The sequence below is a fragment of the Staurois parvus genome, unplaced genomic scaffold (genome assembly GCF_062004578.1).
Source record: "Staurois parvus isolate SC_StPar_1 unplaced genomic scaffold, SC_StPar_1.0 ptg000525l, whole genome shotgun sequence".
Taxonomy (NCBI): Eukaryota; Metazoa; Chordata; class Amphibia; order Anura; family Ranidae; genus Staurois; species Staurois parvus.
In genome coordinates, this window is record NW_028318321.1 from 10,799,826 (window position 1) to 10,816,438 (window position 16,613).

General features: G+C 44.7%; 1 protein-coding gene across 4 annotated transcripts in view; it reads left to right on the forward strand.

Moving 5' to 3' along the window:
* LOC149451742 (alpha-2-macroglobulin-like) overlaps positions 1-16,613 on the forward strand; it is a 293,088-nt gene that overhangs the window by 17,951 nt on the left and 258,524 nt on the right. For all 4 annotated transcript variants that reach the window (XM_089690338.1, XM_089690339.1, XM_089690340.1 and 1 more), the window contains one exon: positions 10,548-10,657. In XM_089690338.1, the coding sequence (XP_089546464.1) occupies positions 10,548-10,657 (110 nt within the window). The remainder of the gene's footprint in view (positions 1-10,547; positions 10,658-16,613) is intronic.

The following is a 16,613-nucleotide window of genomic DNA, read 5'->3' on the forward strand; positions in this document are numbered from 1 at the left end:
TCCAGAAGCCAGTGATACACCAAATGAACAATCAAAAGTAGAGTAGCCAAGTCTCCATCTCCAGTCCACGGTGAACCAAGGAAAGTGATTCCTCCTAGAGGGCATGTTCATAGACCGAGCCCGGAGACAGTATCATACAGTTTAGTATGTCTTATTAAAAAGATAGCAAACCACATGGAGCATAAAATCATCAATGGATAAAAAGCACTTACAAAGATGGCCGCCGGACCATCATGTGGATGCGGCAGTGTGACGTCAGCACGATGTAAGCTCCCCTCTGACGCGTATCGTGCGCACGCACATTCTCAAAGGGATCCACCTAGTCAATAATTGTTCTTTATAAATTTAGGCCAAGATGTATTCTGCTACATTTCTTTGGTGAAAATAACCAAAATCAGTATTTATTATTTAGGCTGTAGGAAAGTTATAGAGTTCACAAACTATGGGATATATCTGAAAATTGATCAATCCTGAAGTGCTGACAGCCAATCTAATTTCTTGAGGCCCAAAAATGTCAGAACAGTACAGATATCCCCCAAATGACCCTTTTTTGCAAAGTAGACAGTCCGACGTATTCCATAAGAGGCTTGGCAAGTTTTTTGAAGTTGTAATTTTTTTGTCATAATTTTTTGGAAAATTAAGAAATTAAAAAAAAATATTTTCACAATTTTTTTTTTACATACTGTCACCAGTGCAGTACAGTGTCATCATATATACTGACTGGTGACAGTACAAAAAAAATTGGATTTTTTTTTCAATTTTTATTTTATTTTTTTATTTTTTTTATTAACTTTTTTCTCTTATTTTAAGATTTTTTTTTTATATTACACTATAACCAAAGTAGTATAATGTTACCATAGTAACATTGTACTACTTTGGGGAAGAGATCAGTTTTTTTTTTTTTTTTTACACAATTTGATTGCTTATAGCAAAGAATTTCTTTGCTATAAGCAAGAATTTAACTGAATGAAATCGATTCATTCAGGTTTTTTTGTTGTGATTTAGCCACGGCTAATCACATGACACAGCTGGGCTGTGATTGGCCCAGCCTGTGCATGTGATCACTGTGACCATTCACAGCTAGACATACTTGTATACAATGGATGGCATGAAAGGAAGCCATCCATTGTTTGCAACTGTCATGTGACCTTCTGTGATTAGTCACAGCAGGTCACATGGTACTGGCAACAGGGCCAGTACACAGATCTGTCTTTGTACACAGCCGGTTCTGTCTCTCCAATCTAAGCATTGATAGTGTGATTTCTGTAACTTACAGTTGTGATGAGATAGCGACCACGTTGACCTCAGCTTGATACCACAGTTAGTGACTCAATCGATAAGACATCTTGTAGATCTTGTGAAGTTTATTCCATAAACTGAGAGAATCTTACAACAATGAACATTCGATAGGCCAAAAGATCATAATGTTTCCTGCTCCATGACATGGGGCTAGAGCTGCAATGCCTTACTGGTAAAAGGGGTGGGCTATCTATACAGCATTAACTAAACCAAAGGAAAGGGAGAAGCAGAAACAAAATATAGAAACTCTTAAAGGCATATGACAGTCATGTGAAACATGACACAGCCGGTGACAGATCTCGCCACAGTGCGGGCTTGCGCAAGGCACGATCCGGGAAGGACATCATATGACACCCTCCCGGATCGCCGAGAATCCTGCCGGCCGTCATTTTACTATAGGCCTGGTGGGAAGTGGTTAATGAAGAATACAAAATACTAATATGCAGTCTTTTATATTTACCAACTACCTGATTAAACAAAAAATACATTATTTTTTAAAATGTTACTATTTAGTGTATGTGTACAAACCACTATACTGTACATTCCCTTTAATAACTGAAAGATTAGGATTGTGTAGCACTACCCCCTTAGGAGCTGCTGATTTATTTTCAGGCTCCCTGTCACTCTTGACCTCACTCTGAAAGCTCAACCCCTGCTGACACTACTGTACACTTGTGGCCAAAGTAAATTTTCTAACTATTACCAGAAATTAGACAAACACAAGTTAGAATGAACTGATATTTTGTTTATATTGGAGTTTAATGTGAGCACATTAAAGCAGCATATAGTAATAGGTGTACATATAATAACAGTTTTCACGCTTAGTAACTTTAAGCAAAAGTCAACACATACAACAATAATCTCAATCAGTTCTGGATGTCCTGCAATTCAGAATTTAACCAAGGGCCTCAACTCTGAGAAGTTTCTGTCCCCAGTGAGCAAAGGAGAACTACTAAGATTAAGGCTATTTAATTAGGAAGGTTAATGTCCCTTCAACTGCAGTGAGAGATCTTCTGCAAGCTCATTGGGGCCCACTTGGTGCTCCACAAGAATTCAGATCTCCTTGGATGCAATAGGTGAAAATCCCTCAAATGATTAATACAAGAACAGGCACTACCCCTTTAAGTGGTATTCAACTTGGGCAGTACCCCTTTAATACACAAGATGAGATGCAGATTTTAAACAAGAGGTTTAAGGGGTGAGCAGCAGCACTTGCTGGTAAGGGTTAATTCCTCTCTAGGCCACAGTGATAAATGGCAACAATGACAAGTGCTCCTTGATGAATGTGAACCAATTGCACAAGAAACAGTGGTGTGGCTTGGCCTGCAGAGGGCAGACACTGCAGTAGGCTCTGATGACTGGATTATGCTGAAGATGTATTTGCTAGTAGGCCAGGTGAACTGGGCCTAACATGTGTAAGCTGTGAACAACATCAGGACTATGTCAGTAACTAGATTGAAGATTTGAGAAAATGTCAGTGTCAACTTAATCGGCTGGAGAATGGGACTCTCTCACCCAATCTGTGGCATCACTCAGGTCTCAGGCAGTCTCTCTGTAGATGGGGCCACCAGTGGTCCTTTGGTCCTTTCCTGCAGAGTTCGTTCCTGACACAGCTCTCCGGATCACGGCCGATAGGGTAGTTTTCCAGACTTGTTGGAGATGTCAGCGTTCAGCTATTCCTCCCTTTCTTTCTACTCTCACTCTCTGCGGCCTGGTCCAGTCTTCTGGCATTTTGCACAGCCCTCTTCTCACACCTACCTTCAAACTCTCCCAGCTCACTTCCTGCTCCCGGGTTCCTGGGCTTCTGTATATATATGCCTCCACCCACACACCAGCTCCTCTGGGAAATGTAGTCCTTTAATACGCTGTCTCCCAGCAAAGTCCTGTGGTTCAGCCTACAAAGTCCATAAAGCTTTTCACCAGAGTGTGTGTGCCACTGAATTGCAGGACACTGCCACCTTGTGTCACTGTTAACAACCTGCAGTCTGAGTAATAGCAGGGTGCTACGATTGTAAGATTAAGAGGCATTGTGAGTTCTTCATGTATGGTAGCTTCAGGATAGTAAGCGGGAGGAAAACCAAGAACATTCATTCCCCGATTTCCTCGACACAAAATAAAGCCAGAAGCGACAAGAATTTTGTTAGTTCCAGTTTTAAAGCTTTCATTCCCTGGCTGGTACAGTCAGAGGAGCATCTAACCAAGCAGATTTCTGCTTGGTTAAATGCTTTGGAGGGCAGTGGAGACATTAGGGTCTATTAGACCCCTAATGTCTCCATAAAGATTAGCTGACATCTGCCTAATGCTATCACATACTATCACAATGCTATGGGTTTATTAATCCCTTATGATTTCAATAAAGTTAAATATTAAAAAATTGTAAAAGAAAAACTTGCAATAAAATGTATTTAATAAATTAACTGTAATTCCTGCTGCCCCGCACACACATATAAATACAAATGTGAGCCCAGGGTGCACACATGCATCTAAACTGTGATTGTATTACTTGTGTGAGGTACTGTTGCAAACGTCAGTGTGAGAGCAATAATTCTTGAGCCAGAGCTCATGGTTAATCCTAAACTTATAAGCAGTAAAAGCTTTTAGGTTACTTTCACACTGATCCACTGCAAAAATACATACAAAATGCATATAAAATTTTGCCGCATTTTTACTGCTCTTTTTCTGTACTGAGTTTTTTATAGGACACATGACCTAAAAACTGCACCAAAAACGTTTCTCAGAGGTGTTTTGGGGGCGTTTTTCAGGTGTTGGCCATTGATTTCAGTGGGAAGAGGCATTTTTGGGCTGTTTTTTTTAACTGAACAAACATGCTTAAAAGATACTGCAAGCAGGAGTTTTTACACTGCAACAAAAGTGCAATGCCCCTATGAAAACATACATAGACAGACATTGACACACAGTGAAGCATTTTTCTTGAGCTTTTCAGACGCTTTTTTTAAAATACAAAAGCGCTTTAAAAGCTCCTTGTGAAAGCAGACTTAAAGGGGTTTATTTACTAAAGCTGGAGAGTGCAAAATCAGACTCACTTCTGCATAGAAACCAATCAGCTTCCAGGTTTCATTGCCAAAGCTTCATTGAACAAGCTGAGGTTAGAAGCTGATTGGTTTCTATGCAGAAGGGAGTCTGATTTTGCACTCTCCAGCTTTAGTAAATAAACCCCAAAGTGTCACATATGGAGATTTGTGGGTACCGTGTTTTTTTGTGATATCACGGGCACATACAATTTTAAGACTTGACATGTTTGTACTGTATCTATTTATTCAGCACAACCTCATCATTTATATTTTCCGAAAACTGGGAATTTTTTTTGTGTGTGCTTTCAAAAAAATCATTTTATTATATTTTTTCTTGAAAATATTCGTTTGATAAATATTTGCACAAATATCATGCAAAATAAAAATTTGCAACTACTATTTTTTCTCAGTGTTCTGGGAGTTTAATTAATTTTTGGGCAAAAAATGCAGATTTGTACATGTATGTAAAAAATGAAAAAGTGATCTAGTGCTGACATAGGTAGGAAAGTAAACAGATATACTATAGATAAATAATTTTTTCATGATATCATTTGTTAAAATCCAACTGTATGTTGTAAGGAGGGAAGTTAATTAGCATTTTATGTTTTTTAGCACATTTGCTGGGGGATATACCAAAAACCTCAACTCAAAATTTTATTTAGTAACGGAGTAGAGCATGTTGACTTTCAAAATGGATTTTCAGTGTTCTTTCAAGGGGGATTTTTATTTTGTTTTACCTTATTCACAAAGATACAGTGGGGCAAAAAAGTATTTAGTCAGCCACCAATTGTGCAAGTTCTCCCACTTAAAAAGATGGGAGAGGCCTGTAATTGGCATCATAGGTAGACCTCAACTATGAGAGACAAAATGAGGAAAACAATCCAGACAATCACATTGGCTGATTTGGAAAGAATTTATTTGCAAATTATGGTGGAAAATAAGTATTTGGTCAATATCAAAAGTTCATCTCAATACTTTGTTATATATCCTTTGTTGGCAATGACAGAGGTCAAACGTTTCCTGTAAGTCTTCACAAGGTTGGCACACACTGTTGCTGGTATGTTGGCCCATTCCTCCATGCAGATCTCCTCCAGAGCAGTGATGTTTTGGGGCTGTCGCTGGGCAACACGGACTTTCAACTCCCTCCAAAGGTTTTCTATGGGGTTGAGATCTGGAGACTGGCTAGGCCACTCCAGGACCTTGAAATGCTTCTTACGAAGCCACTCCTTCATTGCCCGGGCGGTATGTTTGGGATCATTGTCATGTTGGAAGACCCAGCCACGTTTTATCTTCAATGCCCTTGCTGATGGAAGGAGGTTTGCACTCAAAATCTCACGATACATGGCCCCATTCATTCTGTCCTGTACATGGATCAGTCGTCCTGGTCCCTTTGCAGAGAAACAGCCCCAAAGCATGATGTTGCCACCCCCATGCTTCACAGTAGGTATGGTGTTCTTTGGATGCAACTCAGCATTCTCTCTCCTCCAAACACGACGAGTTGTGTTTCTACCAAACAGTTCTATTTTGGTTTCATCTGACCATATGACATTTTCCCAATCCTCTTCTGGATCATCCAAATGCTCTCTAGCAAACTTCAGACGGGCCAGGACATGTACTGGCTTAAGCAGGGGGACACGTCTGGCACTGCAGGATCTGAGTCCCTGGTGGCGTAGTGTGTTACTGATGGTAGCCTTTGTTACGTTGGTCCCAGCTCTCTGCAGGTCATTCACTAGGTCCCCCCGTGTGGTCCTGGGATATTTGCTCTCCGTTCTTGTGATCATTTTGACCCCACGGGGTGAGCCCCAGATCGAGGGAGATTATCAGTGGTCTTGTATGTCTTCCATTTTCTAATTATTGCTCCCACAGTTGATTTGTTCACACCAAGCTGCTTGCCTATTGCAGATTCAGTCTTCCCAGCCTGGTGCAGGTCTACAATTTTGTTTCTGGTGTCCTTCGACAGCTCTTTGGTCTTCACCATAGTGGAGTTTGGAGTGTGACTGTTTGAGGTTGTGGACAGGTGTCTTTTATACTGATAACAAGTTCAAACAGGTGCCATTGATACAGGTAATGAGTGCAGGACAGAGGAGCCTCTTAAAGAAGAAGGTACAGGTCTGTGAGAGCCAGAAATCTTGCTTGTTTGTAGGTGACCAAATACTTATTTTCCACCATAATTTGCAAATAAATTCTTTCCAAATCAGCCAATGTGATTGTCTGGATTTATTTTTCTCATTTTGTCTCTCATAGTTGAGGTCTACCTATGATGCCAATTACAGGCCTCTCTCATCTATTTAAGTGGGAGAACTTGCACAATTGGTGGCTGACTAAAAACTTTTTTGCCCCACTGTTACATTACATTACATTACATTATATTGAGTTTATATAGCGCCAAAGGGTTTGCTCAGCGCTGTACAATAGAGGGGGGGACAAAACATGAAGCATTACAGCAGCTACGAACAGCACACGAGGGGTAAGAGGGCCCTACTCTTTCGAGCTTACAATCTGGGAGGGAGGGGGTAGTGGTACAGGAGGAAGTGGCTGTGGGGGATGGAGTGGTAGGAGGAATGAAGGAGAGCAGCAGTTAGGTGAGGGTGGGGTAGGCTTCCCTGAAGAGGTGGGTTTTCAGGGAGCGCCTGAAGGTGAGGAGGGAAGGTGACAGTCTGATGGATTGGGGTAGTGAGTTCCAGAGGATGGGGGAGGACCTGGAGAAGTCTTGCAGACGTGCGTGTGAGGAGGAGACCAGGGAGCAAGATAGAAGGAGGTCCTGTGAAGAGCGAAGGGTACGGGTAGGGTGGTACTTGGGAATCAGGTCGGTGAGGTAGTTAGGGGCAGTGTTGTGAATGGCTTTGTAGGTCAGAGTGAGTAGTTTGAATTTGATGCGTTGGGCGATAGGGAGCCAGTGGAGGGAGAGGCAGAGGGGGGTGGCAGAGGTGGAGCGGCTGGTGAGGTGGATGAGTCTGGCAGCTGAGTTCAGGATGGTCTGAAGCGGGGAGAGTTTGCACTGGGGTAGGCCGGTGAGGAGGGAGTTGCAGTAGTCAAGGCGTGAGATAATCAGGGAGTGCACAAGTAGTTTAGCGGTGTCTGGGGTAAGGAAGGTGCGTATTTTGGCGATATTGCGGAGGTGGAGCCTGCATGTGTTTGTCAGTGATTTGACATGAGGTTGGAAGGAGAGGTTAGAGTCCAGAATGACCCCAAGGACTTTGGCTTGCGGGGCGGGATTGATGGTGGTGATGTTAGTAGTGATGGATAGGATGGGGGGGGGGGCGCGGGCAGGAGGGAAGACGAGAAGCTTGGTTTTGGAGAGGTTGAGTTTGAGGAAATGGAGCGACATCCAGTCAGAGATGTCGTTTAGGAGGTGAGTGATGCGGGCGGAGAAAGTGGAGGTGAGGTGAGGGGTGGAGAGGTAAATTTGAGTGTCATCAGCATAGAGATGGTAGTTGAAGCCGTGGGAGTGTATGAGTTTGCCAAGGGAGGAGGTGTAGATGGAGAAGAGAAGGGGTCCAAGGACAGAGCCCTGGGGGACCCCAACAGAGAGGGGGAGGGAAGGGGAGGTGGCACCATTGTAGGAAACGCTGAAGGAGCGTCGGGATAGGTAAGAGGAGAACCAGGAGAGAGCGGTGTCTCTGACGCCAAGGGAGAATAGTTTATTAAGGAGGAGGGGGTGGTCAACTGTGTCGAAGGCCGCGGAGAGGTCCAGGAGGAGGAGGACAGAGTAGTCGCCTTTGGCTTTGGCGGTAAGTAGGTCGTTGGTGATTTTGAGGAGGGCGGTTTCGGTGGAGTGTAGGGGACGGAAGCCGGACTGTAGTGGATCAAGGAGGTTGTTGTCAGTTAGGTGGGCGCTTAGGCGGTTGTAGACTAAGCGCTCCAGGAGTTTGGAAGTGAGTGGCAGCAGGGAGATGGGTCTGAGGTTGTTTGGGTCAGAGGGGTCCAGGGAGGGCTTTTTGAGTATGGGGGTGATGTGCGCATGCTTTAGGGGGGAGGGGAATATGCCGGTAGAGAGGGAGAGATTGAAGATGTGGGTGAGGGAGCAGATGAGGGAAGAGGGGGGTGACTGGAGGAGTCGAGAGGGGATAGGGTCTAGGGGGCAGGTAGTGAGGCGGGCTTCAGAGAAGACCCTGGTGACTTCCTCAGTGGTAGCGGGGCTGAAGGAGTGCAGAGCTGGTGGGGTTACGGTAAGCGGGGTCTTGGGTGTGGAGGGGGGCAGTGCGGTTGCGAGGTCAGAGGAGGGAAGAGATGAGGGGGAGATAGGGGGGGGGAGGCTAGGTGGGGAGGTAGATTGCGAGTTGACTATGTCCTGACGGATAGCATCAATTTTATTGTGGAAATGAGTGGCAATCTCGTGGGCGGTGAGTGAGGTACTGAGTGGAGGAGGGGGGGGAGAGAGCAGGGAGTTGAAGGTGGAGAAGAGTCGGCGAGGGCAGGAGGAGAGGGTGTTAATCAGGTTTACGAAGTAAGCCTGCTTGGCGGCGTGGAGGGAGGAGGTGTAAGTGAGGAAGGCAGATTTGTAGAGGGAGAATGAACGGGGGGACCTGGTTTTGCGCCATAGTCTCTCCAGCGCACGACTGCGACGTTTGAGGCATTTAGTGTGGTCGTTCTGCCATGGTTGGAGCGGTCTGGGTTTGATGTAGCGTGTGGTTAGGGGTGCCAGAGAGTCTAGGGTAGCTGATAGTGAGTCGTTGTACGTGTTAGTGGCTAGGTCAGGACAAGACAGTGGAAGGATTCTGTCGTGTAGGCGGTCGGCAGCTGAGTGGAGGGGGGCCGGGTTCAGGTTGCGAAGGTTGCGGCTGGTGATGGTTTGGCGCTCTGGGGGGGGGGAGTTAGGGGAAGGGGAGATGGAGAACGTGAGGAGGTGGTGGTCGGAGAGAGGGAAGGGGGTGTTAGAGAACTGGTTGAGGGTACAGAGGTGGGAGAAGACGAGGTCCAGGGTGTTCCCAATGATGTGGGTGGAGGATTGAGTGTGCTGTGTGAGCGCGAAGGAGGAGGTTAGGTGGAGGAATTGGGAAGTAGCCGGGCTGTTGTCATTGATGGGGATATTGAAGTCCCCGAGGATGATGGTTGGTAGCTCAGAGGAGAGGAAGAAGGGAAGCCAGGCAGCGAAGTCCAGGAAGCGGGGTATGGATCCGGGAGGCCTGTAGATCACTGCGATCCTTAGGGGGGTGGGTGAGAAGAGCCGGATGCAGTGAGCCTCGAAGGAGGAGAAAGTTAGGGAGGGAGGATTAGGGAGGACCTGGAAGGTGCTCAGCGGTGATAGGAGCAGGCCGACCCCACCACCTTTGTGACCGCTCAGTCTTGGTGAATGGGACCAGACGAGACCTCCATAGGAGAGTGCCGCAGGGGAGGTGGAGTCAGTGGCCTGTACCCAGGTTTCGGTGATGGCTAGGAGGTTAAGGGAGCGGGAGATAAAGAGGTCATGGATGGCAGTAAGTTTGTTGCAGACCGAGCGGGAGTTCAGGAGTGCAACCGAGAGAGGGGGGATGGATGCGGGGAGAAGGGGCACAGATATGAGGTTGAGGGGGTTACGGCAGCTGGCGGGAGCAGGGGGGTCCCTAGAGGAGGGGTGAGGTGGCGAGGGGCCAGGGTTCGGGGAGATGTCCCCAGCAGATAGGAGAAGGAGAAGGGTGAGGAAGGTGGCATGGGAATGGGAAGTGTAGGAGCGTGTGGGTCTGATAGTGGTGGCACGTGGGTCGACGGGGGAGTGGAGTAGCAGGAGGAGGTGGTGAGTGCCGTAGTGGGGAGAGGGGAGTAGTGAAGGGGCAATGTAGAGCTGTTTTGGGGGGGTAGGCGGGTAGAGGGAGGCGATTTTTGGGATGGTGGAGAGGAAAATGAGGAGGAGGAGTGCAGGAGGCATGTTGGGGTGGGTGCGGTGACAGTTGGGTCAGGGGAGGTGAAGGGATACAGGTCAGGCCAAGGTGTGTGGGGAATCTGTGTTACCATGGGAGAGTCATTTGAGTCCTTCTGTAGGGGTAGAGTGAGGGTGGAGGGCGGCAGCTGGTTGGCAGCAGTCTGTGGGTGCTGTAAGTGAAAATAAAGTTAGCAGAGTGAACACACTCTACTCCTTCAATAAATCTGGAAGAAAACACTCCTGCAGTTTTTACATTGTAACTGTAACAAATAGCTGCTAATTAGATGTTGTGGTTTTCTATACTTGTGTTCACCAATGCTGTATTATTAGTGATTGTAATAAGTCAGTCTTTGTGCTCTTTTTTTAACTTTGTATAGGAACTGAGTTAACAACCAGCAGTCAAACAGGTATCTCAAGTATCATAGACAAAGTGAAGTTTGTTGACTATGAAAGCACTTACAAACCTGGGCTCCCATATAGTGGATTGGTGAGATATACTGCTCTGTTCTTCATCAGCTACCTTGAATTTGGATAGGACTTCATATATTATCAAATTACTATACTGTCATTGCTGACCTACCTCCGTTAATTCTTGTTGTTTCGGCATCCTCTACACTGAAAGAAACCAATGAAAGAAATCATTAACCCAAAATAAGAACACAGATTAATAAATCAGAGTGAAGTCAGAATTTTATATCTGCATACATATGGCATACGGTAACTTTTATATATATTTTCCCTTTGTGGAATTTACTATGCTTTTTTAATAAAACGCTTTTGGACTTTTGGACATATGCCTTTTGGATTTACCCATAATACTTTTGCCATGATTTACCAGGCATTAGTGTTGTATTAGCACCACCCTGTGGCCAATCCTCCTAAACGCTTCTTGTTCGTTATGGTCAGGGCCGGGACAAGGGGTAGGCGGAAAGAGTGGCTGTCCCTGGCACAATGGTTTGCTGTAGGGATGGGGGCACCTTCCTTCTGTTAGAATGGATAGGAGTAGTGACAGTGGCAGTGATTTTGACAAGAGTGACTGCTGGGCATAGGATCCCCTAAGCTTGCACATCATGAACCGAAGGGGGGGCAGTTTGGCATCTTTGCCCTGGGCGATGAATGGCCTTGTCCTGGCACTGGTTATGGTTTTATGGTTTTGTTCCTCTACTCCAAGAAGTCATTTCTGAGCAGCTGGGATTTGGATTGACCATTTTCTGCCACACATCAACAAGCTGGGACAGACTTTTGTGCCTGATGGTGGGAATTTCATGGAAGGGATAGAACTTATTGCAGATATTTATTGCTTTCTAGGGCTCCACCTTCCTCTAAGATTTCCTCTGACTTTCTGCCCTGGAGACATTTTTTGAGAGTAAGTTAAAGAGGTACCCACCCCCACACCCCGTTTTTTTTTCCCCATCCACCCCCTCTTACCTGTGATACTGGGCTCTCCCCAGTCTAATCAGAAAGCTTACTCACCTGCCCAGCATATCTAGCATTGTCCTGCTATGAGCCGATGGTTAAGGCCTATAGGTGCAGTGGTGTTGGGGGGGTGTACAGCTGTGGTAGTCAGTAGGGTGGTATGGAGGCATGAGGCAAGGTGGTGATATTGAGGCTTCATTGGTGGAGGGTATGTAAAAGTGCACTGGTAAGAAAGGGGTGGGATGCAGGCTCTTTGTTGACAGTGGGGGAACATACACAGTTGTGTGCACAGGTGAGATACATGTGCAGTGGTGGAAGTGCAAGTGTGATGGGTAGTAAGGGAAGGGGGGTGCAAGCATGGAGGGTGGTAAAAGAAGGAGAAATGCAGGCACGATGGGTGGAATAAGAAGATAAACTGCAGCCACAGTGGATGGTGAGACAAGGGAGGCTGCAAGAGCAATGCATGATGACAAAAATGGGAGTACGTACAAAATGGATGTTGAGAGAAGAGGGGCTGTAGACAAGGTGGATGCTGAGAAATGGGGGGCTTGAAGTGTGGTGGGTGGTAAGGGAAATATAACTAAAGGAATTGTGGGTATTGAGAGAAAGTTGGGGCAACATCATGGGTGGTAAAAAATATGGGGTGCTGTAGGTATGGTGGGTGTTAATAGAATGAGGGCTGCAAGCAGGGTGGGTGCTGATAAAATAGGGCCTGAAAATGTAGTGGATTCTAAGAGAAGTGGGGGAGCAATATGATGGGTGCTAATAAAAAGATGGGTGCATAATCAGTGGGTGGTAAAATATAAGTAGGTGCTTGGGTGGGGAAAAATAAGGGGACTTGCAGAATCACTTTGTTCTGGGAGAAAGAGGTGTGCTTGCATGGTGTATTTTAAAAAGGGAGGCTGTAGTCATGGTGTGTGCATGGTGAGTTGCATGATAGGTTTTAAAGAAGTTGGGGTATATTTGGTGGTGAGGAAAGAGAAGGTGCAGGTGCTGTGGGTGGTCACAGGAGGGAGGGTATGGTGGGAGCTAAGATAAAGGGAGTGCTGGTGTTGTGTCCTGAGAGCAGGAGGGGTTGCAGGCATGGTAAAAGTGAAGTTTATTGAGCATTCAGGATGGCGTTTGGGTGATAATGCAAGGAGGGGGGGTGGAAGAATGTAGAAAGGTGGTCAGGTAACAATGCAGGTGTGGTTGGTAGTGAGGGAAGGGGAGGCTGCAGGTTTTGTGTATCCTGTACAAAGGTGAAGGAGGAGCTCAGGTGTGGTGGGTAGTAATTGGCAAATCTGCTTGGATTTGTAAACTCTTCCAAAATCTGGGAATTTTGAACCCTATTGAAGTCAATAGGAGGTGAAAAGATACTTTCCATTTTCAAAGATCATAGGCAAGGGATTTTCAAACACAGGCCATGGTGAGTTGTGGAATGCCCAGGCAGATGTGTACAAATGCAAAAGCTATTTTAAAAAATTCTATTCAGCAGGGAGCAGCTCTTTAAATAAAGATTAAAGGGAAACATTGTAAATACACAATTCCTATGCGTGTGTGATTTTCCAAACCTACTCATGAAGTGACACATCGCTACAATGTACTAAAGCAAAAGTTACATTTACAAATAAAAAAATATAATTTAAATTGCAGCTAAGTGTCATATATTGGACACCGTGGGGGTTATTTACTAAAACTGGAGAGTGCAAAATCTGGTGCATCTTCCAAGTTTTATTGTTAAAGCTTAAAGTGTTACTAAACCCAGGACCCTGAATCCACTATATCTGGTCTCCCACAGTACACAGAACATGAAAATACAAATATTTTAGTTGGACAGTCCATTAACATGTACAGACATAAATAAATACAAAAAGAAAACATGATGTCCTACGGAGGAGGATTATTGCATAAAAAACTAATTGCGAGGAACCATAGGGTAACATAAAGGGGCATAGTGGTACAAGGGAAGATGGAGCCATAATGAGCAACTGAGAAGGAACACTGTTCCCAATGACCATTTGGGGGTTCCGTATGAGGCCTGAGGAGAGAGACAAAAGTGAGCAGAAAGAAGAAAAAGAAGAAAGAAAAGAGAGGGGGGGAGGATTAGGAGAGACTGATGGAGAGAGTGGGAGGTTTTGCACTTTTTTTTTTAAATGTGAAACATGTACGTATTTGTAGGTAAGTTGTAAAAATATTAATGAACAAAATAAACAAAACAAAGTTTAAATATTAATGGTTAATGAAATAGAAACAAAGAAAAAAATCATCAGAAAACTAATAATTGAATGGAGAAGGAGGATGAGTTAACCAGATGTCAGGAGCCGTCGTAGCTTGGCGCAGGCGCAGTGTGCCGATTCGCACTGACGCGCAGGCACTAGGTCCTGGGCGGCCGCGACGATGGCGGAACTCGCGCATGCACACTCGGGATCACGGGCACGTGCTTGGCACCAATGACAGTGCAGGGCGCGCTATTTAAATCCGCTCTGCACCAGTGTCGGTTGCCGTATGGTCTTATCTGCCTGTTCCTGTTCCTGTTATCAGTTAATTGATTGTTATTTTAAGTGCTCTCCTCTATTTCATATCCTCCTGATGCTCAGGCGCTGTGCGAAATAGTGCTGAAGAAATGCACACTCACCAGAACGCACAGGAAAATGAGCGTTTGTCAATATAAATTCCCCTTAGAGTCATCAGCTGGTCAGGATAAGGTAGTATGATAGCCTCCCTCCAGAGTTCCTGGATATTCCTGTGCAATCCCTTGGTAGGTGGCCTGTGGACTTCTCCTTAAAGCTTACATGCGTTCCTTACCCAGCAGAGAGATGAGTAGCTGCAAATGGATACTCCCCAAGGGAGTCAAGACAAAGACGTATCCATAGTGTAGTAGGTAATTAAAAAAGGATTTATTAACACATCAAGTATCCGTGATACACAGCAGTGTGTATAAAAATGTGTGGACTGACCGTCCAATGGTAAAGATGGCCGCCGGAGCTCCACGATGCTCCGGCGGCGTGACGTCACGGCGTTCCTGGCTCGTCCTACGCGTTTCGTGCACACGCACGTCGCAAGTTTGGCAAATCCCCCCAGACGACGTGCGTGTGCACAAAACGCGTAGGAGGAGCCAGGAACGCCGTGACGTCACGCCGCCGGAGCATCGTGGAGCTCCGGCGGCCATCTTTACCATTGGACGGTCAGTCCACACATTTTTATACACACTGCTGTGTATCACGGATACTTGATGTGTTAATAAATCCTTTTTTAATTACCTACTACACTATGGATACGTCTTTGGTAAATTATACTCGTGAGCCAACAATAAGATACTCCCCTTAACGTGATAAATAATGATCTAAAACCATATACAACTATTGGTGCTGCAGCACTTTACACACTGCTCATAAACTGTGTTAAGACCTAAAACATAAATAGTGATATATGTCTAAGCATACATCAACGTGCCGCGCTCCACATTCAAAACTGTGCTGCTCATATATAGGTGATATTGCAAATGATACCGTGAAAACAAAGTGCTTCAAACAAGTGCAACATATAGTGCATAAATAAATACATAAAATATAACGATAGATGTTCTGCCAATTCTATAAACAGTCCTCTTTATGCTTCTATTATTATTTCAGTGACAGGTGAGATATATAGTGCCACACTTCCCGTGCTCTGTGGATAGGTGTGCGCTCACCTCCTTGTTAGCCAGACAAGCTGGCTAAACACACTTTTTTGTCCTCACTGGACAAGGTGGGAATCTTTACTTTAACTGCGTGTCTCCATCCAATACTGGGTTGCCTTATTGCCACCAGAGGTCTCCCTCCTTCCACACTTACACCTCAATGGATTTCTTATGGGGATGGTGGGGATGATTTTTCCTCCTCTCAATTGCACCATGTAAAACAAGAAACCACAAATGGTGCCTTATCCTTTGTGAGGTCAGAGCCTATTTATTAATAGGAAAACGCCACTCACAGTTTCCATCAATTCAGTTGTCAGCTGGCATGTATGTCGATCCTGTTAGCTAGCGCCGCTCGTCCACCGCGGCGTCGTGACGTCAGAGCCCCTCCCCTACGCGTTACGCCACAGGGTCACGTGGCTTCATCAGGGGGAATGTAATAGGACGTCACTGCGCTCTGCTCTCTATATATAGAGACCGTCGGCGCCATTTTCTTGTGGTCCGCATGGGCGCGGCCATTTTCCTTTGGTCTAAATGTACCGATCTACTACTGATATGTGTAACACACATCAGAGGTTCTTATTAAAGTAACAGATGTGCTAGTTCCTTTTCTGACTACATTGTCACGATTTACCAGCCTCCAGGATCATGAGACACATACAGCTTTACAAATAATGGGTATAATCCAATAAAAACGGGTTACATACATAATAATAAAAATCTATCTATGTTAATAATTTTATTTCAATGTATACTTATATAAAAACATATAATAATTTAATAAACACTTAAATAAAATATATATGTGTATGTGCCCATTAATTAACATACCCATATATAAATATACTCCAACATTAAAAATGCATAAAAATACAATATAAAAAACTATAAGAGTAAAAGTAAAACAATTAAAAAAAATTATTAAGATCCACCAACCCACTAAATCATATGAGGCCCTCATGTACGCCTAGTACCTCTTGCTACCCCATTCTATATCTAGTGTGTATTTATTATCCCTGTTCATTTATATTCCTTATTATTAGTATCATATCACTTCAAAATCCACTACAACCTATTCCTATACACCATGGTAAGGGCTGTTTCCTATTATTACACACTTCTATATAGTTATATGATTGTGAGTGTATGCCGTCTACATCTCACAATGGTTACTCCTCTCCATGCAGCCCCTTATATTATAATTCTCTAATCCCTATTGTAGGTGATAACAGATTTATTAAAATATTCTTTACAAATTACTAATAAAACACGTGAGGTCAAATTCCTTGTTCAAGCCATGCGGGGCCAGACATTTCATTTCATAAATCCACTTGGATTCTTTTTTACTCAACTCCCGTACCAGATTATC